This window comes from Hordeum vulgare, chromosome 6H, assembly GCF_904849725.1.
Source record: "Hordeum vulgare subsp. vulgare chromosome 6H, MorexV3_pseudomolecules_assembly, whole genome shotgun sequence".
In the NCBI taxonomy this organism is placed as follows: Eukaryota; Viridiplantae; Streptophyta; class Magnoliopsida; order Poales; family Poaceae; genus Hordeum; species Hordeum vulgare.
The window spans coordinates 185,874,861-185,898,402 of NC_058523.1; the positions used below are offsets into that span (position 1 = coordinate 185,874,861).

The following is a 23,542-nucleotide window of genomic DNA, read 5'->3' on the forward strand; positions in this document are numbered from 1 at the left end:
TAGTTGCTCTTTAATTTATTGTGTTTCCTTGTTGCAATCCTTGTTGAATTCTCCACATGCTTATAGTCAAAATAAAGCCTTTACTAAACATATTGTGGATGCCATGATGAAATCTTTTGAAGAGAAACTTGAGTTGGAAGTCTCTCTACCTAGAAAACTTCATGATGAGTGGGAACCTACCATTAAGATAAAAGTTAAAGATTATGAGTGCTATGCTTTGTGTAATTTGGGTGCTAGCGTTTCCAGAATTTCGAAAACTTTATGTGATGTATTAGGATTATGTGAATTTGATGATTGTTCTCTAAATTTGCATCTAGCGGATTCTACAATTAATGAACCTGCGGGAAGGATTAATGATGTTCTTATTATTGCTAATAGGAATTATGTGCCCACAGATTTCATTGTTCTTGATATAGAATGCAATCCTACTTGTCCTATTATTATTGACATGAAAAAAGGTAATATTAGATTCCAATTTCCATTAAGGAAAGGCATGGGGCACTTACCTAGAAAGAAAATAAGATTACCTTATGAATCTATTATGAGAGCTACCTATGGATCATTAGGGAAGTAGTAATATTAAAAAAATTGCTACGTCACACAAGGATCTATCTAGGAGAAACCAGCAACAAGCAAAGGGGTAGAGCATCTTCATACCTTTGAAGATCGCTAAGCGGAAGCATTACTAGAACACGGTTGATGGAGTCATACTCGCAACGATTCAGATCGTGGAATATTCCGATCTAAGCGCCGAAGAACAGCGCCTCCGTGTTCAACACACGTGCATCCTGGTGACGTCTCCTACGCCTTGATCTAGCAAGGAGAGAGGAGGGGTTGAGGGAGAGCTCCGGCAGCACGATGGCGTGATGACGATGGAGCTGCGTGGTACTCCGGCAGGGCTTCACCAAGCGCTACGGAGGACGAGGAGGAGGAGAGGTAGGGTTGCGCCTTGGAGAGGTGAAATTTGTGTGTCTAGCAGCCCCAAACCCTTGGGTTTATATAGGAGGGGGAGGAGGAGGGTGCGCCACCCCTAGGGTTTCCCTAGGTGGTGCGGCAGCCCTTAGATGAGAGAGGGGCAGCACCCTAGGGTGGGCTTGGCGCCCATGGCAGCCCCCACGCCTAGGGTTTTCCCCCACTTAGCCCTATTTTGCGCCTTAGGGTGAGGTGGGTTGTAACGACTAAGATGCGGTCCTTTCCGATTTAGGGAACGAGGCCCCAAAATGGAAATAAGCGCATCTAAGCGTTCCGCAAGCACGTTAACATAGCACATACATAATAATAGAATGACAAATAGGGAATCATCTACCATCTCATAGAATATATCAGAGTTTACATCACACATTTATTCAGACAAGGTAGTTCCGCTACGGACTACATAACATGAGAAAAGGCTATGCTACCCTGCATGCTTGCCCACAATCACGACCAAGCCTCAGTCTTCGGGATAGTTCACGTACAAGCGGTCGTTCTCCTCATCGTACTGCCACGCCAGCTGCATGCCGTCGGGATCACCTGTGTCGGGCGTGCCTGTACCTGTTGGGGTGTGGAAGTAATCTATGAGCCACAGGGACTCAGCAATCTATGACCTCGGTGACAGAACTAGTCAAGTTATTTAGGTAAGGAAGGTTTAGTGTTTAGGTTGCATCATCCTAAGAATTTATGGTGGCTAACTTACGTAGAACAAGTTATGGTGGCGAAGACGAGCTGATCAATAAGTGATCCTGAACACCTACTTACGTCAATCATAACCCCACCGTGTTCCCGATCGAAGAGAGATCTTCGAAGGGGACAGTCACGGTTACGCACACAGTTGGCAGTTTTATTAGACTAGGTTCAAGTTATCTAGAACCAGATGTTAACAAATATTCCAAGTTGCCACATAACCGCGGTCACGGCTTTCCGAAAGATTAAACCCTGTAGGGGTGCTCCAACTTGTCCATCACAAACGGTCACGGGCCGCAAAGTAATCCCCTATCACGAATCTCGTGATCTCGTCGGATTCCTTAGAAGAAAACCTCAACTCTGGGGAGAATCAAAGCTTCACGGGATTCCTATACGCAAGATATATCGCTAAGGTAAGACAAGACTAGAAGGACCTCCTGACATGTCGACGACACCCATAAGAGCCGCGTATCTCAGTCTCAGGACACGCCGGATGAGCACAACGTACAGTGGCCTCATAGACATCTCCCGAGTTGCCCTGGGTTGTGTCGTGGTTTTGTCACGACATATGTCCTCGTGAAAGGACATAGTACTGGAGCCATCGCACCTTGGTGGCGACTCAAAGGGGTTGATCAGGAGAGACGCGGCGATTTACCCAGGTTCGGCCCCTCATGAGGAGGTAAAGGCCTACGTCCTGCTTTGAGTTGTATTGATGTAGTTTCGATTACAAGGAGGGTGTAACTCGCCAAACCTAGCACTCGATGATTTCTAACCTAGCCTCTGCTTCCCTGGAACTCGCCTTTATATACAGGTCGAATCCCTAGGGTTTACAAGGGTACTTTCCTTCCTACAAACCGTGACCTCTACGATCTCCAAATCGCCATCTTCCAAAGATCGGAGACCTTCCGGAGATTATAAACCGCCACATAACTTTGGGCCCTGCCAGGCCAAGGCCCGAATCACGCACAGATGAATCGCCTGATTCGGTGACCCGGCCCAACTAGGGCGGGTTATTAACAGGTAATATCCCCAACATTAGGCCCCAGATTGACTTGAATTCTCTTCACGCCAATATTTTCGCTCAGTTAAAGGCGATTCATCCTTCATCCTTCTCTATACGTCAGAAACTTTAACCCGCCATCTGTCGCGGAAGAACTTAAATCGCCAAACCATTTCTCGTTGGCATCTTCTTATCCCTTGGATTCCGGGAAGATTGACATAATCCAAACGGATCTTTTAATATCGTCATCCCAAAATTTTCGGAGCGCCATTATAGCGAATCTTTTATCCTCCGGCGGTTCCCGCTTACGGCGCCTCGATTCTAGCGCCTGCCCTGTTAAATAGGTAGGGGGGACAGCACTGGTGCTTTCCACCTACCAGTCTTGTCAATCTCCTCCCCATTATCATAGCGAGGAAACCTTACTGCCTTCCGAGGGCTTTGCCGCCGACCGCAGCTCCTACCGTCGCCCGAAAGCTTTGGCGCCGCCCCCAGATCTTTGTCGCCGTCAAGCTCCATACCACGGCCGAGCTGCTCGCCGCCATTGACCATCTCACCGCCGTCGACCACCTTGCTGTTGCTAGGCACTCCGTCGCCGCCGAAGATCTCCGCGCCCGACCAAGACTTTCGTGCTCCTTCAAAAGCCTCCGTCGCCGTCGACCACTTCTCACCGAACTCATCAGGTTAGGTCACCGCTCATTTAAGAACAGATCTCCATCCCTGTTCGAAGTTTCATCATTGCCATGTTATTGATGCCTTCGCGAATATCTTTTATCTGTCCTTGGCTGATTAGTATCAATGACGACAAGATAGCTAACGTTTGTAATACCTTCACTTATCCGCCCTTGATTTGCGTGTTTAGAGAAATATTTCATCAAACGAACAACATCATCTTATCCTCGTAGTGAGTTGCCGTGTCCAGTCATTTTTCTCATGTTTTTTCGGCTGTCCAGTAGATCCATAGTTTACCGCTCATTGTGTAAAAGCTGTTTGTAGTCTTCCCACTTCACCATTTTGAACAAATGTCTCCGATGCTTTAAGACACAACTCTCATGAGTAGCCAAACTTCGTAAGTCGCCATAGCAACCCGACCCGGATATTTATATGGCGGGTCAAGATTTTTCCTCAGTCCATGAACAAATTATTTGGCGAGCCAAATGAACTTATTTCACCTCTTACGGTAGATGTTCAAGCGTGTAAATTCACCCGTACTTTACTCCTTTGTAGCATGGGCACCATATTCAAAAGTGACTGGCTTCCCACCAAAGTCGACGATACCATACTAGCAGATTATGTGAAAACGGGTAATTTGGACCCTCAGGATGTTATCAGTTGGCGTACCGGGTTCAGTGAGGATCTCCCCAACCCCAAAGAAGGGGAGATAGTCGTTTTTGTCGAACACCTTGAGCGAGGTTTTAAGCCGCTCGGATCAAAGTTCCTTAGAGACGCCATGGCTTTCATGAACGTCCGCCTTCAGGATCTGGGACCTAATTCGATAAGTAACCTATGCCAGTTCCAAGTGTTCTGTGAGGCTTACCTGCGGATGGAACCCTCAGTTCCCTTATTCTGGTACTTTTTCCACTTAAATCGCCAAACGGAATTTCACAATGGCCCCAGCCTGGAACTTGGCGGTGTAAATGTTCAGCGCCGCAGGGATAGCCCGTTTCCCTCACTCTTGATGCCAAGCCATCCCAAAGGCTGGGGCGTGTCCTGGTTCTATTGTCGAGAGACCTCGCCTGCAGGCGAAAACAAGCTTCTGGGCTATAGGAAAGATCGCCTTCCAACGAATTTCAAGCTTCCGGACAAGCTCACCGAAGAGGAGGAATCAGATTTTATCCCAGTATTGTCTGAGTTAAGATCTTTGACAAACAACGGCCTTACTGGGGTCGACTTGATCCGCTGCTGGGTCGAATGGCGCATCCTCCCTTTGAGTCGCCGAGACGGGCTAATGTGCGAATTTGATGGCACCTTAGATCATCCTCAATGTTATTTCCGTACGGCTTTAACAGAAAAGGATATTGTCACCATCATCAAGAAGCTGACCGGCGAGCCTGCGGGAAAATGCGGCCAAATAGGCCTCAAACCCTTCTGCAAAATTAATCCGACCCCAAGGTAAGCAACTTTAACCCGCCTTTTGTCTTTACTTCGTATGTTTCATTCGAACTATGGCCTTTAATAACATATGCCATTCCAGAAAGGTAATAAATTTTGGTCCAAGAAACCCAAAAGGCCAGCCATGAAGCAAGCTAAGCCGCCCCCAAAGAAAACCAAAGGAAAGGGCAAAGCTGTTGTGGCCGAGCCATCCGAAGCCGATGAATCTCAAGTCGGCGACGCACCTTCAGAGGTAAAAACCTATCCTCTTTTCACTCGCCATCCGCTACTGTTAACTTTGTATTTATGTCTCTGCCTCTTTTGAATAGAATGAAGACAACAAAAGCCAGGAGGATTCTGTAAAAGTAATTTATGTTTCCTCCGATTCATCTCCTTCTCCACCTAAGCCGGCCAGGCGAATTTGTGGCAAAGTTCCCTTCTCACATCCAAATGCTTGTTTGGACCCAAATTTTCTACTGAACAAAGCACAACATACTTCAAATCAGAAGACCCGAAGTCATTCCGGTGATCGGGTGTCCGGCTTACCAGCAAAGAACAAGAGGAAACCAAATGAGGTACCCATGAACAACACTTCATGTTTCTTTGGATCACATCTGTAACCTGCCTATATCTTTGACGTATAATTCTTGCAGAATTCTCCTCCTACGTCTGGCGACTCAGTAATGTCGACACTTCTGCCCATGATTCGAGTCCCTGGGTAAGTCCTTTGATAATTTTACTTTGAATCTGAGGGTGATAAATTTTCAGTCCTTTAATGTGCCTCTCCCTTTTTTAGGGCACAGGCGAAGAAGAGGAAGACCAGCGGGTCAACTCCTATCATAATTTCAGAGACCATCAAAGAGTCAGCGCCGATCCAAGATAACCCGGATCAAGACGAGCCTGAGGATCAAATGGATCTTCCTAGCTCGCCCAGGGAAACAATGGATGCCCCTAAGCCGCCAAGCCCATTGACAACAGCAAAAGACCCGGATGCTGTCATTATCACTGGTACCAGCTTCTCTAAACCGGCCACCACGGTTTTGTCAAAGAATGTGCCATCATCCTCTCAAACCATTCCTGAGTCTGGACTCTCCAAGGCTTAGCTTTCTGAATATGAACATCTGGAATTCAAAGAACTCTGCTCTGGTTTTGCAAGTCTCCTGGAGGCGAGTTATGAGATGGAGAAAAGCCTGCTCCGGATGCTAAAAAATAAACATGAGGTAAGCTTTGTTATATATTATATTATCTCTATTAACCCCCAAGGGTCGGGTCATCAGTAAAAAGATGAGCCGGGACTTGAGAACTTCGAAAAACTTTCGACCAGTAACCCCCAAGGGCCGGGTCATCAGTAAAAAGATGAGCCGGGTCTTTATAACTTAGAAAAACTTTCGACCAGTAACCCCTAAGGGGCGGGTCATCAGTAAAAAGATGAGCCGGGTCTTTATGTTGTATAATTTTGTGAGAAAAAATTATACATTAGCCCCCAAGTGTCAGAGATATTGCTTGCAATAGTTCTGAGACTTTCCCTTTATCATGTATTTCAACAGGAAACTCTTATTCAGACTGAATCAGCACTTGGCGACTTGAAGAAAAACTTATCTGATCAGCAAGATGCCCGAACCAAGTCGGAGGAGAAGTATCAACTGGTCTTAGCTGAGATGGAAAAACTAAAAGCCGAGTTAAAAAGGGCTCAAGCTGACCAAGATGATGCAACAAGAAGAGCAGAGAAAGCTGAAGCCAAGCTGGCTACTGTGCAACAAGAGCTATCTAGCTTGAAACGTCATATCTCAAACATGGCGCAAGCCGTCTTTGGTAAGATACTCGAAATTTTGATCTTTGTTAAACCAATAACTCTTATCCTGAGTTGCTAATTATCATTACCCCTTGCACAGGTCCGAGAGCTGCCAACCTTCAAGATGATTGCGTGCTGATGCTGAAGGCAATTTACATGCTAACATAACAGCTGTATACCGGAAGTGTACTAACTGTAAAAGCAGTGATGGGCGCCAAGGAGCACATAACCTCCATAAAGAAGATGCTTGGCTGCCTATCCACGCTTCCTCCCCAGATTGGCGAGTTGACTCGGTCAGCCGCCCGGAAGGGAGTGCTGACAACATTAAGTCGCTGCTTAGCGTATGCTCCAGAGCTCAACCCGGAAGAAGTAGCGGCGGGCTTTCCTCAACTCAAGGATGACGGGTCAGAATTCATCGAAGCGGACTATCAGCGTGTCGTCAAGGACTCCCGGCTGGCGGCGACTCAACTTGCTGCAAGTCTGGACTTATCAAAGTATCAGGCTGCTTATGATAGCAAGAACAAGAAGGTCAACCCTCCAACTTTTGTGACGACCAGCTTAACTCCACGGCGACCCAAGAACCCTTTTGACTTGGACGCAGATCTTTCATCAATACTGACCGATGAAGATGACTTCCCGGCTTTGACCAAGTGTAATTGGGTACTGGGCGACTTGCAAATTGAGGTCGGCCAAAGCTCGCACCAAAACGAACCAAGGGCGCAAGCAGAATAAACTTCATTGATTTGGCCCTAAGAGTCATGTAATAGGTCTCCTTTAGGAATCAGTACTGCTTTTGTGATACTCCCGAAAAGAAACCTTATGTCGCCCTTAAGGCGATTCAAAATACTGGATCCGCCGTTTGAAAATTCTTTATAATGCATAATCTGCCATGGATGAATTGATTTTGATCATCAACCTGTTTTAAGCTTGAAAAACATATGTGAAATCAAATAAATAATAAATGATAACAAATATTTTCAAGATGAATCAGGAAAAATGTTTGGAAAAACTTGTGGCAGTGCCAGGAAGGAAAATAAAAAATAGCAATTTCGTCGGCTCATAAGGTCGCGACAGGATGGGGCGAGTCAGAAAACTCAAGCACCACCATAGATGATGGTTTCGTCGGCTCATAAGGTCGCGACAGGATGGGGCGAGTCAAAAAGCTCAAGAACACACCCTAAATGATGGTTTTGTTGGCTCATAAGGTCGCGACAGGATGGGGCGAGTCAGAAAGCTCAAGCACACACCCTAAATGATGGTTTCGTCGGCTCATAAGGCCACGCCAGGATGGGGCGAGTCAGAAAGCTGAAGAACACACCCTAAATGATGGTTTCGTCGGCTCATAAGGTCACGGCAGGATGGGGCGAGTCAGAAAGCTCAAGCACACACCCTAAATGATGGTTTCGTCGGCTCATAAGGTCGCGACAGGATGGGGCGAGTCAAAAAGCTCAAGCGCACACCCTAGATGATGGTTTCGTCGGCTCCTAAGGTCGCGACAAGATGGGGCGAGTCAGAAAGCTCAAGCGCCACCCTAAGATGATGGTTTCGTCGGCTCATAAGGTCGCGACAGGATGGGGCGAGTCAGAAAGCTCAAGCGCTACCCTAAGATAATAACTCTGTCGGCTCATAAGGTCGCAACAGGATGACAAAATTGAACTCAATGAGGAAGCCCCAAAGTCGGGAAGCATTTTAATTTTATTACTTCATAATGAAACTGAAAAACTTATAAAACGCAGAGCTTAAGAGCTCAAGTGTAATAAGGCCGCAAGTGGGCAATATTCCAGGGGCGAGTTGACTCAGCCTCCGTGGTCGGCCGGTTAGGCCGAAGTTCCACCAGATAATAAGAGCCGTTGCGAAGATTCTTGCTGACCACAAACGGTCCTTCCCATGGTGGTGACAACTTATGCATGCCAGCACGATCTTGTATCAACCGAAGAACTAAGTCACCTTTCTGAAAGGTCCGGCTCTTAACCCGGCGGTTGTGATAACGCCGTAGATCATGCTGATAGATGGCCGAACAGGCCGCTGCCAAGTCACGTGCCTCCTCTAAGGCATCCAAGGAGTCTTAACGCGCCAACTCTTGTCTTGCTCCACATATGCGGCGACTCTAGGTGAGTCATGCCTTATGTCAGTAGGAAGAACGGCTTCTGCTCCGTAGACCAAAAAGAAAGGTGTGAAACCCGTGGACCGGTTCGGGGTGGTCCAGATACTCCAGAGCACTGAAGGCAATTCTTCGACCCAACATCCTGGGGTTTTCTCCATGGGAACCATGAGTCGGGGCTTAATTCCTCGTAAAACCTCCTGATTCGCCCGTTCCGCCTGCCCATTAGATTGTGGGTGAGCGACCGCGGAAACATGAAGCCGGATATGTTCTCGACGGCAAGACTCCTGCATCGCCCTTGGGACAGGTTAGTACCATTATCAGTAATGATATTGTGTGGGTATCCAAACCGGAAGATCAGTTTCTTCAAGAACTTGACCGCTGTCTCCGCATCGCTAGTTCCAATAGGTTCTGCCTCAACCCACTTGGTGAACTTATCAACCGCCACCAGCAAATGGGTTTTCTTGTTGGATGACATTTTAAAGGGGCCGACCATGTCTAACCCACAGACCGCAAAAGGCCAAGTGATGGGAATCATTCTTAATTCTTGAGCCGGCACATGAGCCTGTCGTCCATAACACTGGCATCCCTCGCACCGACGAACTATATCTTCTGCATCTGCATGAGTCATCAACCAAAAGAAACCATGACGGAATGCTTTTTACACCAAAGAGCGTGACCCGGCATGATGCCCACAATCTCCGGAATGAATGTCATTTAAGATTATGCATCCTTCTTCGAAGGAAACGCATCTTTGAAAAACTCCAGAGGCGCTCCGCTTATATAACTCGCCATTGATGATCACCATGGATTTGCTGCGCCGAACGATTTGACGGGCCGAAACTTCGTCTGTTGGTAACTCGCCTCGGGTGAGATAAGCCAGATAGGGAAGAACCCAATCCGGCGTGACGTGGAGAGCCGCCACGAGCTGAGACTCAGGATCTGGTATTGCCAACTCCTCCTCCGATGGTAAAATCACGGATGGTTTATGCAAAATATCCAAAAAAACATTGGGAGGAAATGGCTTTCGCTGGGAACCAAGACGTGAAAGGGCGACAACCGCCTCTTTGAGGCGCCGATCAATGTGGTCAACCTAATAACCATGAAAATGACCCGCCACGTCAGACACAGCTCTTCTGTAAGCCGCCATCATGGGGTCCCGAGAATCCCAGGTACCCGAAACTTGCTGCGCCACCAAATCAGAGTCGCCAAAACACGTGACTCGCGTTAGCTTCATCTCCTTGGCGAGTCGCAAGCCGTGAAGCAAAGCTTCGTATTCCGCAGCATTGTTAGTGCATGGAAACATGAGTCGGAGGACATAACAAAATTTATCTCCTTGAGGGGATACCAATACCACACCAGCCCCCGAGCCTTCCAGCTGCCTAGATCCATCAAAATAAATAGTCCAGTAAGTAAGATCAGGCATGTCTTCCGAAGCATGCAACTCCGTCCAGTCATTGACGAAATCAACTAAGGCCTGAGATTTGATGGCTGTGCGGGGGGTGTACTGCACGTGATGCGGCCCAAGTTCAATCACCCACTTGGCAATCCACCCTGTTGCCTCCCGATTCTGGATGATGTCCCCAAGGGGGGCAGAGCTAACCACTGTGATAGGGTGTTCTTGGAAATAATGCTTAAGTTTCCGACTCGCCATAAACACCCCATACACTAACTTCTGCCAATGTGGGTACCGTTGCTTGGAAAGGCTTAGCACTTCGCTGATAAAATATACCGGGCGTTGCACTGGGTACTCCTTCCCTTCCTCCTTTCTTTCAACGACCACTGCCACACTTACTGCTTTGGAATTTTCCGCAACATACAGAAGCATGGGCTCTTTCTCAGTCGGGGCGGCCAGGACCGACGGGTTAACCAGTTGCCGTTTCAAGGCTTCGAGCGCTTCGTCCGCCTCATTTGTCCAAACAAACTGGTCAGATTTCTTTAGTAGCTGATAAAGAGGAATCGCCTTTTCACCCAGGCGACTTACAAAGCGACTTAGAGCCGCGATGCGACCCGCCAGCCATTCAACTTGATTAACGTTTGTCGGCTTTCCAAGGGATGTAACTGCTTCGATTTTGTCCGGGTTAGCTTCAATGCCACGCTCAGACACCAGGAAGCCCAACAATTTCCCTGCAGGAACACCAAAAACACACTTGGTGGGATTCAGCTTCATCTGATATACCCGCAGATTGTCGAAAGTTTCCTTGAGATCCTCCAGTAGCGTCTCCCACTGGCGGGTTTTGATCACAATATCGTCGACATAGGTGTGGACGTTGCGACCAATCTGGCTGCGAAGGCAATTATGGATGCAGCGCTGATAAGTTGCCCCCGCACTCTTGAGTCCAAAAGGCATGGAGACATAGCAAAAAGCCCCAAAGGGGGTTATAAAAGCCGTTTTCTCTTGATCCTCCACGGCCTTCTTGATCTGGTGGTATCCTGAGTAGGCGTCCAAAAAGCACAATCGTTCGCATCCCGCCGGCGAGTCAATGATCTGGTCGATGAGGGGAAGAGCGAAAGGATCTTTCGGACAAGCTCTGTTGAGGTCCATGTAATCAATGCACATACGGAAGGTACCGTTCTTCTTGAGTACCAAAACCGGGTTAGCCAGCCATTTGGGGTGAAAAACTTCCATGATGAATCTAGCGGCTAAGAGACGGGCGACCTCTTCCCCGATCGCCTTGCGTCGCTCCTCGTTAAACCTGCGAAGATACTGCTGGATGGGTTTTGCCTTTGGATCAACATTAAGATGGTGCTCAGCGAATTCTCTCGGCACACCAGGCATGTCAGAAGGTTTCCATGCGAAGATGTCCCGATTCTCACGGATGAATTTGATTAGTGCGCTTTCCTATTTGGGATCCAGACCCGTCCCGATGGTGAACTTCTTGGATGAATCGCCGGGAACGAAATCGATTGTTTTAGTGTCATCCATTGGTTTAAACTTGAGGGGCGACTCAGCATCTGTCGTTGGCTTCTTTAGGGGTGACATGTCCGCCGGGTCAACATTGGCCCGATGGTGTTTGAGCTCCTCTGCAGCGCAGGCGACTTCCGCATAAGCCGCGTCCCCCTCTTCACATTCCTTTGCAATCCTTCTATCCCCATCAACCGTGATGGGTCCCTTGGGACCGGGCATCTTGAGCTTAAGGTAAACATAGCATGGGCGAGCCATGAAACGGGCATAAGCCGTCCGCCCAAATAACGCATGGTAGGGGCTTTTCAATTTGACCACCTCGAATATCAGTGACTCGGACCTGTAATTCTGCGCCGTTCCAAACGCCACTGTGACTCTGACTCGGCCTATGGGGTACGCCGACTTGCCCGGGACGATTCCGTGGAAAACCGTGGTTGTGGGCATCAGCTCCTTTTCCAATAGGTTCATCCTTTGGAAAGTGTCAAAATACAAGATATTAATGTTGTTGCCACCATCCATTAGCACTTTGGACAGGGTGTAACCCCCAACTTGGGGAGCCACGACCAACGCTAAATCGCCAGGATTGTCAACTCTTGGCGGGTGATCCTCTCTACTCCACGATATGGTCTGTTCAGACCAGTGCAGGTACCTGGGAAGCGCTGGCTCAGACACACTGTACGCCGGGTGACTCACCTTCTTATCACGTCTGCAAGCATTGGTGGTGAAAACGTGATACTACCCATTGCTTAACTGTTTGGGATTGTTGCGGAAACCTCCGTTGTCATCCTGACCCTGCGGAGCCCCGTGTGGGGGCGGCTGCTGAAAGGCTCCTGGCGGGTTATACCGTCGCTGGTGGTGCACCGGATACTGTCCGCTACTTGGCTGCGGGCTTCCTTGAGCCCCCTGTTCACGAAAACCGCCAAAGGGGTTCTGTCGCTGGTTGGGTGCAGCAAACTGCTCCTGCCGTTGGTTCGGGTCATCGTTTTGGCTTTTCTTGATCGCCTCCGCCCGAAACTCCCGCATTACGAAACAGTTCTCCCAGGAGTGAGTCGTCGGACCGTCTGCCGTGCCATGGTGCGGGCAAGGGCCCTTGAGTAGATCTTCATAGTTACGCGGCCTCTTCCCACTAATTCCCCTGTTTTTCTTCTGGCGTTGGTTGCCACTATTGGCGTTGGTATTGGCGACTAAATCCGAGGGTTCCTCTAGCGGCCTTCGCTTGCCATTGGCTCCTTGATTGTGGCGGTTACGTCCCTAGAACCGGGTATGATTTTTGGATGACTCACCCTTCTTGGGCGAATTAGCTTTACCGTCCTCACCGGGATCTTTGGTGTCATCCGCTTCGGCATACCTAGTGAGGGTGTCCATCAGCTCTCCCATGTCTTGGACCTTTTGCTTGAGTCGCCCCAATTTTTGCACCAAGGGTTCGTAATGGCAATTCTGCTCGAGGATCAACACATCCTGAGCCGCCGTAATACCATCTGACGAATGGATAATTTTCGCAACACGCCGTGACCAATGGTGGGCCGACTCATCAGGGCGCTGAACGCAGTGCTGCAGATCGACGATCGTCATCGGACGTTTGCACGTTCCTCGGAAGTTTTTGATGAATCGCTCTTTCAACTCGGCCCAGGTCTGGATGGAGTTGGGAGGTAAGTTTTTCAACCAAGTACGTGCTGACCCCTCGAGCATCATCGTGAAGTATCTGGCGCAAACTGCCTCGTTTACGTCGAGCATGTCCATGGAGATTTCATAACTCTCGACCCACGATGCCGGCTCAAGGTCCGGGGTGTAGTTAGGCACCTTTCTTGGTCCCTTAAAATCTTTGGGCATCCTTTCGTTATGAAGGGCGGGGGCCAAGCATGGCACCCCCACTCGCCCACCGCTCCCGGCGAGAGGGGCCGGGGCGACTTGGATGTTTGGGAGATCCTGGTCCGGCGGGTTCTGATGATCAGGCGGGTTGTCCTGAGGGACAGGTCGCGGCACGCTGTTCACGGCGGGCTGGTCCTCTGGCCGACTCCGGGTGTAACTCGCCTGGGAGTGGAATGCAGCCTATCTAGGCTATGTGAGAACTGGGCATTTTGAACACCGCCATCTTCAACATCTCAATGGCGTTCCTTGCTTCTACCTCGGCAGGAGTGTTGTCGTGAATCGGCAGAGATTCCAGATGGCGAGTTGCAGCAAGGACGTTGTCCACTGGGTTGGAAAAGTAGCCTTGAGGCGTCCGGAATCGGGGAATGCGATCCTCAATTGTCTGAACCGGTGGGTTAGGCGGTTGACCCGGTCCTCCCCCCGGGGCGGCTCCCGCCCCAGGGGTCCGCGGAGTATCGAACAGGCGGGTCGGGTTGAGATCATGGGGCAGGCGAACTTGGTGTCTCTGTTGATGGACGGCGTCGGATGCGCGGTGGTGTCTTTCGAGACGCCAGTTGTCAGTATTCAAGCGAATCCTTTCGGCCGCAATTTGAGCTTGTCGAGTCTCGATCCTGGCGGACTCCACCTCGGCATCCCGATGAGCCTTTGCCACCGCCTCTCTGAGTTTTGCCAGCTCCGCGTTTATCTCCTCCTGGTTTTCTGGCGTGAGGGGAGTCGCCATCAGCCTTGTGATTTCCACCGCTAATTCCACCAGGACAGCGGTCAGGCTTATAGACGTCTCGCCGGTTCCATCGCCTCCTGTAGGGTTTTGCGAGGGTTGAGTCGCCCCCGCCATATAAATGGCGATCTGGCGGCGGGTTTGGTCAAGGACTTCGGGGTCCATGGCCAGCGACAAGCCCCCAAGACAATCCCCATGTAGAGACCGGATTGAATCTGAATCGCCCACGGATGATTCGTCATGAGTCTTGACTGGTGTAGTTTCCTGGGTCGCCGAGCGTTCTGGTTCCTCCGATCCCTGCATGAACCCAACAAAGACCGGGCGAGTCAGATTTGGCATCGCTACTGGGTGGACGTACCTGGCCGGCTCGACGATGTCGGTGGAGATGTCCGGCTCAGGCACGGATGATCCGATCATGCTGATGAAGATGTTGATCTTGCCGAAGGGGACCCTGTAACCAGATTCGGTCGAATCCGCCTCGGGCCCCCATTGCTGGTTGTCGATGTAGGTCTTCCCGCAGCGGCTCCGGGTAATGAGCCCCGTCGCGTAACTCCCAAACCCTGGTAGGGCTCCCTTTGAGAACTCAACTCCACCGTGCGTAGGCCCCACGGTGGGCGCCAACTGTCGTGGTTTTGTCACGGCAGATGTCCTCGTGAAAGGACTTAGTACTGGAGCCATCGCACCTTGGTGGCAGCTCAAAGGGGTTGAGCAGGAGAGACGCGGCGATTTACCCAGGTTCGGCCCCTCGTGAGGAGGTAAAAGCCTACGTCCTGCTTTGAGTTGTATTGATGTAGTTTCGATTACAAGGAGGGCGTAACTCGCCAAACCTAGCACTCGATGATTTCTAACCTAGCCTCTGCTTCCCTGGGACTCGCCTTTATATACAGGTCGAATCCCTAGGGTTTACAAGGGTACTTTCCTTCCTACAAACCGTGACCTCTGTGATCTCCAAATCGCCATCTTCCAAAGCTCGGAGACCTTCCGGAGATTATAAACCGCCACTCAACTTTGGGCCCTGCCAGGCCAAGGCCCGAATCACGCACAGATGAATCGCCTGATTCGGTGACCCGGCCCAACTAGGGCGGGTTATTAACATGTAATATCCCCAACAGGTTGGCCCCGCACACGACTCCAGTTTGGACCAACACTCATGAGGAGCACTGGCCCGGGTTGTTGATTAATTCCTCGGTGTAGCTATTCCCTATGCAGATTAAAATTAAGTGATTAGCAAATTAACACCAATGTTGGGTCCTGTCGGACAAGTCTTAACACTACACGACTTATCAAGGGGGTCCTCATAACAACCCCGAACGTGGTAGGAGCGATCAGTTATGGAATCAAACACCGGTAGCCGGTAACTATGGTGGCAATAACGGAACAAAACACCCGGAAAAAGGCTAGGCCTTCCTTTTTTACCAAGTATATAGGTCCATTAAATAAATATCAGATTTAACATAATGATATCAAACTCATGTTATCACATGAGACAAGGCACCTGCAACTAGCAACACTAACATTAGAAGATGAGCAAAGCCTACTTAGCCATTCAATATTTGCTAGGAGGGGAAAAGTGTTTGGGTTTCATGGCAATATCAGGAGGCAATTATTTCAGTGGAAGGAAGCGAGGATATGACAAAGGAAACATGAATCTAGCATAACAAGTCTAGAGATGGAATCAAGGTCATATCATCTTGCCTGTGATGTCCTGAGCTTGGAACTGCTCTTGTTCATCCTGCACGTACTCTCCCGTATCCACATACTCGTTCTCCGATCCCGGTGCTACCCAACATAAAAATAGCATCCAATGAACAACAACACAACAATATGCAACAAGCACATGATGCATGAGATGAAGATGAACATGCATCTCTATTCTAGCTACTTGCACATGCATGAGAAGAAAATGCAAGCTACTGGACAGAACTGCACTCTAAACTATTTTCACATGCATGAGGATGACATGAACAGATGCGCGAAAACAATGCAAAAACATATAAAGAACGTTACGAACGGAGCTATGGATCAAACGAAAACAACGAAACAAGAAATGGAGTCCTACGGAACAAATCCAACACAACACACTCCAATGGCATTCTTTTCGTATTCCCAGGTTGCCAAATCACAAATCAAAAAAGTATGGATGGGGTGGTGCAAGGAATATCACCACACCATCAACTATGCACTCACAAGCATCAAAACATCAAAACTATACAATCTGCCATAAACAGCATCATAGTAGTTTGACAGCTACATGAAATGCACCTACAGCCACACAAATCTGCCTAATAAGATATGTGGGAGAAGCTATTCAAAAGCTCTACAAGAATGAGCAAAAAGATAATACAAAGGAGTTTCACACAGAAAGTCCTACAGCTGCTAACTTGGACAAAAATATCAGTTTTGAGGGACTTAGTGAAAATTCCAGATTCTCACTAGCTGTTTATGCTCTGAAGCATTTTGACATCACCCAAAACAATATCTACAGGACAACAAATGAAATGAAAATTGACAGAGGGCTAGACAAACACAAAAGCTACAACTTTCTAGTAAATAGCAAAGGCTGATTCCTAACACATGGACTTCTACACGCACTACAACAGGAGAAGAAAATATAAGCAGATTCTCACACTTAGTGGATTTTCACTAAACTGGAATTTTCAGCCACATGCCTACTTTGACTAAGCACCACTTGCACATATGAATTCCTAAGCATGAAAAAAAACCAAGATGCTATAGAGGGGGTCACCCTCTACTGCCACAACAAGGAAACAACCTCTTGGGATCACCACATCTCATGGAACCAAGCTCCAAACATTGAACAAAATAGAAATATGAAATTCCCAGAAAGTGTTCCAAAGTGGAATCTGAACCCACCATTGGATTCCTGGGATGATTCTACCCCAAAAACATATATAATACATAGGCACTTGCATAGAACAAATGGGCACAAAGCTAAGAAGAAAAAATATACATGGAATCACATGAGGTGAATAGTGCATCATCACATGTGCTACTCACTAGAACACCACCTACACATGCACTTGCATACTCTCATAAACCCAATGGTTACATGAGTGTTTAGACCTCATGTATTTGTGCCATAGCACATCACCATTCACACACACATACATCAAGCACATGCATAAAGCACCTACACATGCTAATTATCACACACACCTTAGCTTACACTCATATATGCATTCCTACACCTACACATACAACTTGCACATGTGATCATCAAGGCACTCCATGCCTTGGGCATGTGTGTGGCACACACACACACAAGCACACACAACATCAGACACACACATGATCAACTATACACACACACAAAGTATGTGGGGGGGAACCCACACACACTCACATACACTCACTTGCACTAACTAGTGCTCAAGATCATCACCCATGAGCACAAGTATCACACACACATAATAACTACACTACACACATGCTAAACACACTCACATACATGTGATCTTGATCCACCTACACTAGCACAAAAAATCTCTACACATGCACTTCTACCAAACTAGCAAAAATAACTAGGCACACCTATTGTTTGAGAGCTAAAAAATACCACATGAAGTGCCCAGCTTACCACAGCAAGTATGCAAGTGAACAAAGCAAAACAGAAAAGAAAGGGACAAAAAATATAAATGGCTTGGGGTGGGTTTCGAACCCTAAACCCCCTGTATCACCACACAGGAGCACACCACCCTGCTACTGCCATCATATCGACAGAACAGAGGGGTTAACAGGGTAAGACACTCCCTGCAGCTACTGTGCCAATAAATCCACAAAACAAAAGGGTGCGTCGAGGGGATTCGAACCCCCGACCTGTCCACTACACCAAAACGCCACTACCACTCTGCTACTGCTTTGGATCTTAACAGAGTAGGGGAATAATCTCTTTTGAGCAACCCCCTTCCACATCTGCTCTCCCCGACGGTGGCTGGAATAGGGGAAGTACCTCGCCAGCGTTATGCACCAAATCAAACTACGGCTCGTCGATGGAAGGAAGTATAGACTCCCACAGTTACATCCTAAACTTAGATCGCCTCGGGGTAGTCTACAGCAACGGCTCGACGTTGCGCGGCGGCGCCGACGAGAGAGAGAAGAACACAGCACGCTACGGGCTCCTAGGCGCAAGATCTAACTACGGGGAAGGGTAAGAAGCTTGTGCTCACCCCCTAGACGAAGTCGTCGCTCCTGCCGGAGGGCAGGTAGAGGAAGAAGACGCGGCGGAGGGGATCGACAGAGAGGAAGCAGGCCGCCATCGATGAAGGGGAAGCAGTGCCGATCCGCCTCTCCTAGCTGCGGGAATGGGATCCTTGAAGGTCCCGCGTGCTCGCCGAGGGGTTGGAGAGGACGCAGGTGTACGGCAGCGACGGCGAGGACCTCCATAGCTTGCGGCCATGGCGGAGGAGCTCGATCCCTTACCTGATGTCGTCGACAAAGAGGGAGGAGGAGATGGGAAAGAGGTGGCGGCGCAAGGGGAGGAACCCTAGGCTTGCACGGACGACAAGGGGTTTTATATGGAGGAGAAGGAGGTGAGGGACGCGCGCCTCGATGTCCGTGAGACGGTGTCTGCTTGCTGGCGTGCTGTCTCTGTCTCACTGACAAACTGACGGAGGAGGAGGAAGAGGGACGCCGTCTACAGGAGAAAGGCCACGCGCGAGAGGAGCTGGGCCAGCTCGTGGGAGGAAGCCCACTAGGTGGCGCCAGATAAGAGAGAAATAAAACCTCCCGGGGTTTCTAATTACAAAATAAACAAAGAAGAGAAATAAAGCAAAGGCAAATCTGTTGGAGTTAAAAATAAAACAAAATACCCCTGTTCATAAGGGAATTATGACATGTTTAAATAAAATGGAAAAGAAATATTTGGAGCAAATAAATATTTACAAAACAGAATTTGTTTGATCTATTTTGTGAATATTTGCACCTTTAAAACATAGTTTCAAAATAGCAAATTCCTAGCATCACAACCACCACAAATAATACTAAAGCTTGGGCATATTTGAAATAGGGCTGGAGCAAGTGAATATTGGGCTTGAGATAAATGAGAGGAAGAGGGTTTTGAATCCTTTGCAATCCACATAGTGCTTCCTACTTTCAAACAACACCCACATCATCTCACATATCAACAACACATCATCACATCACATACCCTACATCACATGGATTCACAAGGCAACAACACAACTAGGCACGGAATGAATTGGATGCATGCATTTAAAGGAAAGCAAAAACAAGGTGACACATGAAATAACACATGCATTGAACTCTTATGGCAATGACAAGATGGACCCACATAGAGAAGGTTCCAAATATGGCAAGTTACACCCTTGGGGCATTACATGGGTGGCGCACCAGCCCACCTAGGGGCTGGTCCCCAACCACTTTTGGCCCATATTTCCTCTTGGGGCTGGTGGCCCCTCCCGGTGGGACCCTGGAACCCTTCTGGTGGTCCCGGTACAATACCGACAATCCCCGGAACACTTCCGGTGATCAAATCTCCACATCGCATATATGAATCTGTACCTCCAGACCATTCCGAAACTCCTCGTGACGTCCGGGATCTCATCCGGGACTCCGAACAACCTTCATTAACCACGTACACTATTACCATAACAACTCTAGCGTCATTGAACCTTAAGTGTGTAGACCCTATGAGTTCGGGAACCATGCAGACATGACCGAGACACCTCTCCGGTCAATAACCAATAGCGGAAACTGGATATCCATGTTGGTTCCCACATGTTCCACGATGATCTCATCGAATGAACCACGATGTCGGGGATTCAATCAATCCCTTATGCAATTCCCTTTGTCTACCGGTATGACACTTGCCCGAGATTCGATCGTTGGTATCCCTATACCTTTTTCAATATCGTTACCAACAAGTCTCTTTACTCATTCCGTAACACATCATCTGGTGGCTAACTCCTTAGTCACATTGAGGTCAGTATGATGATGCATTACCGAGTGGGCCCGGAGATACCTCTCTGTCACACGGAGTGACAAATACCAGTCTCGATTCGTACCAACCCAACAAACACCTTCGGAGATACCTGTAGTGCACCTTTATAATCACCGAGTTACATTGTGACGTTTGATACACCCAAAGCACTCCTACGGTATTCGGGAGTTGTACAATCTCATGGTCTAAGGAAAATGATACTTCACACTAGAAAAGCTTTAGCAGACGAACAATATGGTGTAGTGCTATGCTTAGGATTGGGTCTTATCCATCACATCATTCTCCTAATGATGTGATCCCGTTATCAATGACATCCGGTGTCCATTATCATAAAACCATGATCATCTATTGATCAACGAGCTGGCCAACTAGAAGTCACTAGGGACACATTCTGATATATTTATTCACACATGTATTACGGTTTCTGGTTAATACAATTATAGCATGAATAATAGACAATTATCATGAACAAGGAAATACAGTAATAACCACTTTATTATTGCCTCTAGGGCATATTTCCAAGAGTCTCCCACTTGCACTAGAGTTAGTAATCTAGTTACATTGTGATGAATCGAACACCCATAGAGTTCTGGTGTTGATCATGTTTCGCTCGTGGAAGAGGTTTAGTCAACGGGTCTGCGACATTCAGATCTGTATGTACTTTATAAATATCTATATCTCCATCGTGATGTATCCACGAATGTAGTTGAAGCGGCGCTTGATGTGCTTGGTCTTCTTGTGAAACCTAGGCTCCTTCGCAATGACAATAGCTCCAGTGTTGTCACAAAAGAGAGTCATCGGGCCCGGCGCACTGGGAATCACTCCAAGGTCGGTGATGAACTCCTTCATCCAAAATCCTTCATGTGCTCCTTCTGAAGCAGCTATGTACTCCGCTTCACATGTAGATGCCACCATGATGCTTTGCTTGCAACTGCACCAGCTTACTACCCCACCATTCAAAATGTACATGTATCCGGTTTGTGACTTGGTGTCATCCGGATCTATGTCGAAGCTAGCATCGATGTAACCCCTTACGACGAGCTCTTCGACACCTCCATAAACGAGAAACATATCTTTAGTCCTTTTCAGGTACTTAAGGATATTCTTGACCGCTATTCAGTGATCCACTCCTGGATCACTTTGGTACCTCCCTACCAAATTTATGGCAAGGTTCACATTAGGTTTGGTACACAGCATGGCACACATAATAGAGGCTATGGCTGAAGCATAGGGGGCGGTACTCATCTTTTCTCTATCTTCTGCCGTGGTCTGTCGTTGAGCCGTGCTCAACCTCACACCTTGTAATACAGGCAAGAATCCCTTCTCAGCCTTATCCATATAGAACTTCTTCCATACCTTATCAAGGTATGTGCTTTGTGAAAGACCAATGAGGCGTCTCGATCCATCTCTATAGATCTTAATGCCTAATATGTAAGTAGCTTCTCCAAGGTCCTTCATTGAAAAACTCATATTCAAATAGGCCTTTATGCCTTCCAAAAGTTCTATATCATTTCCCATCAACAACATGTCATCCACATATAATATGAGAAATGCTACAGAGCTCCCACTCACTTTCTTGTAAATACAGGCTTCTCCATAAGTCTGTACAAACCCAAATGATTTGATCACCTCATCAAATAGCATGTTCCAACTCTGAGATGCTTGCACCAGCCCATAGATGGAGCGTTGGAGCTTGCATACCTTGTTAACATTATTAGGATCGACAAAACCTTCCAGTTGTGTCATATACAATTCTTCCTTAAGAAAGTTGTTCAGATGTGCCGCTTTGACGTCCATTTGCCAGATTTCGTATTCATAAAATGCGGCAACTGCTAACATGATACGGACCGACTTCAGCATCCCTACGGGTGAGAAGGTCTCATCATAGTCAATCCCTTGAACTTGTCAATAATCCTTAGCGACAAGTAAAGCCTTATAGATGGTCACATTACCATCCGCGTCAGTCTTCTTCTTAAATATCCATTTATTTTCTATGGCTCGCCGATCATCGGGCAAGTTCACCAAAGTCCATACTTTGTTCTCATACAGGGATCATGTCTCAGATTTCATGGCTTCAAGCCATTTGTTGGAATCCGGGCCCGCCATTGCTTCTTCATAGTTCGAAGGTTCACTATTGTCGAACAACATGATTTCCATGATAGGGCTGCCATACCACTATGGTGCGGAACGTGTCCTTGTGGACCTTCGAGGTTCCGTAGCAGCTTGATCTGAAGTTTCATGATCATCATCATTAACTTCTTCTCAAGGCGGTGCAGGCACCTCAGAAACATTTTCTTGTGTTGCGCTACTCTCTGGTTCGAGAGGAGGTACAATTACCTCATCAAGTTCTATTTTCCACCCACTTACTTCTTTCGAGAGAAACTCTTTCTCTACAAAGGATCCATTCTTGGCAACAAAGATTTTTCCTTCGGAACTAAGATAGAAGGTATACCCAATAGTTTCCTTAGGGTATCCTATGGAGACGCAAATTTCCGCTTTGGGTTCGAGCTTCTCAGGTTGAAGTTTCTTCACATAAGCATGGCAGCCCCAAACTTTCAGAAACAACAGCTTAGGTTGCTGGCTCCATTTTTCTAGAGAACGGAGTCTTGGTCATCTTGCCCATGAGGCATGGTTCGCATGTGTCAAATGATAAAAAATCAAGAGACTCCAAAAGTCCATCTGTATGGAGTTTCTTCATGCGCTTGACACTGATATGACCAAAGCGGCATTGCCACAAGTATGTAGGACCATCATTATCAACCTTACATCTTTTGGTACTCACACTATGAATATGTGTAACATCACGTTTGAGATTCATCAAGAATAAACCATTGACCAGCGGGGCATGACCATAAAACATATCACTCATATAAATGGAACAACCATAATTCTCATATTTAAATGAGTAGCCATCTCGCATCAAACAAGATCCCAATACAATGTTCATGCTCAAAGCTGGTAATAAATAGCAATTATTAAGGTTTAAAACTAACCCCGAAGGTAGATGTAGAGGTAGCGTGCCGACGGCGATCACATCGACCTTGGAACCATTCCCGATGCGCATCATCACCTCGTCCTTTGCCAGCCTCCGCTTATTCCGTAGTTCCTGTTTTGAGTTGCAAATGTGAGCAACAGCACCGGTATCAAATACCAGGAGTTACTACGAGCGCTGGTAAGGTACACATCAATAACATGTATATCATATATACCTTTGATGTTGCCGACCTTCTTATCCGCTAAGTTCTTGGGGCAGTTCCGCTTCCAGTGATCGGTTCCCTTGCAATAATAGCACTCAGTCTCAGGCTTGGGTCCATTCTTTTTCTTCTTCTTCCCGGCAACAGGTTTACCGGGTGCAGCAACTTCTTTGCCGTCCTTCTTGAAGTTCTTTTTACCCTTGCCATTCTTGAAATTGGTGGTCTTATTCACC

The 23,542-nt window shown here is 47.7% G+C and overlaps 1 protein-coding gene across 1 annotated transcript in view; it reads right to left on the bottom strand.

Annotated features, from left to right (window-relative positions):
- Positions 1-2,998: 2,998 nt before the first annotated feature.
- LOC123405279 (60S ribosomal protein L27-3-like) overlaps positions 2,999-23,542 on the bottom strand; it is a 35,192-nt gene continuing 14,648 nt past the window's right edge. Inside the window, exons 2-3 of the mRNA XM_045099029.1 lie at positions 3,478-3,503; positions 2,999-3,322 (exon numbers count right to left, since the gene is read on the bottom strand). Coding sequence (XP_044954964.1) covers positions 2,999-3,322; positions 3,478-3,503 — 350 coding nt within the window. The remainder of the gene's footprint in view (positions 3,323-3,477; positions 3,504-23,542) is intronic.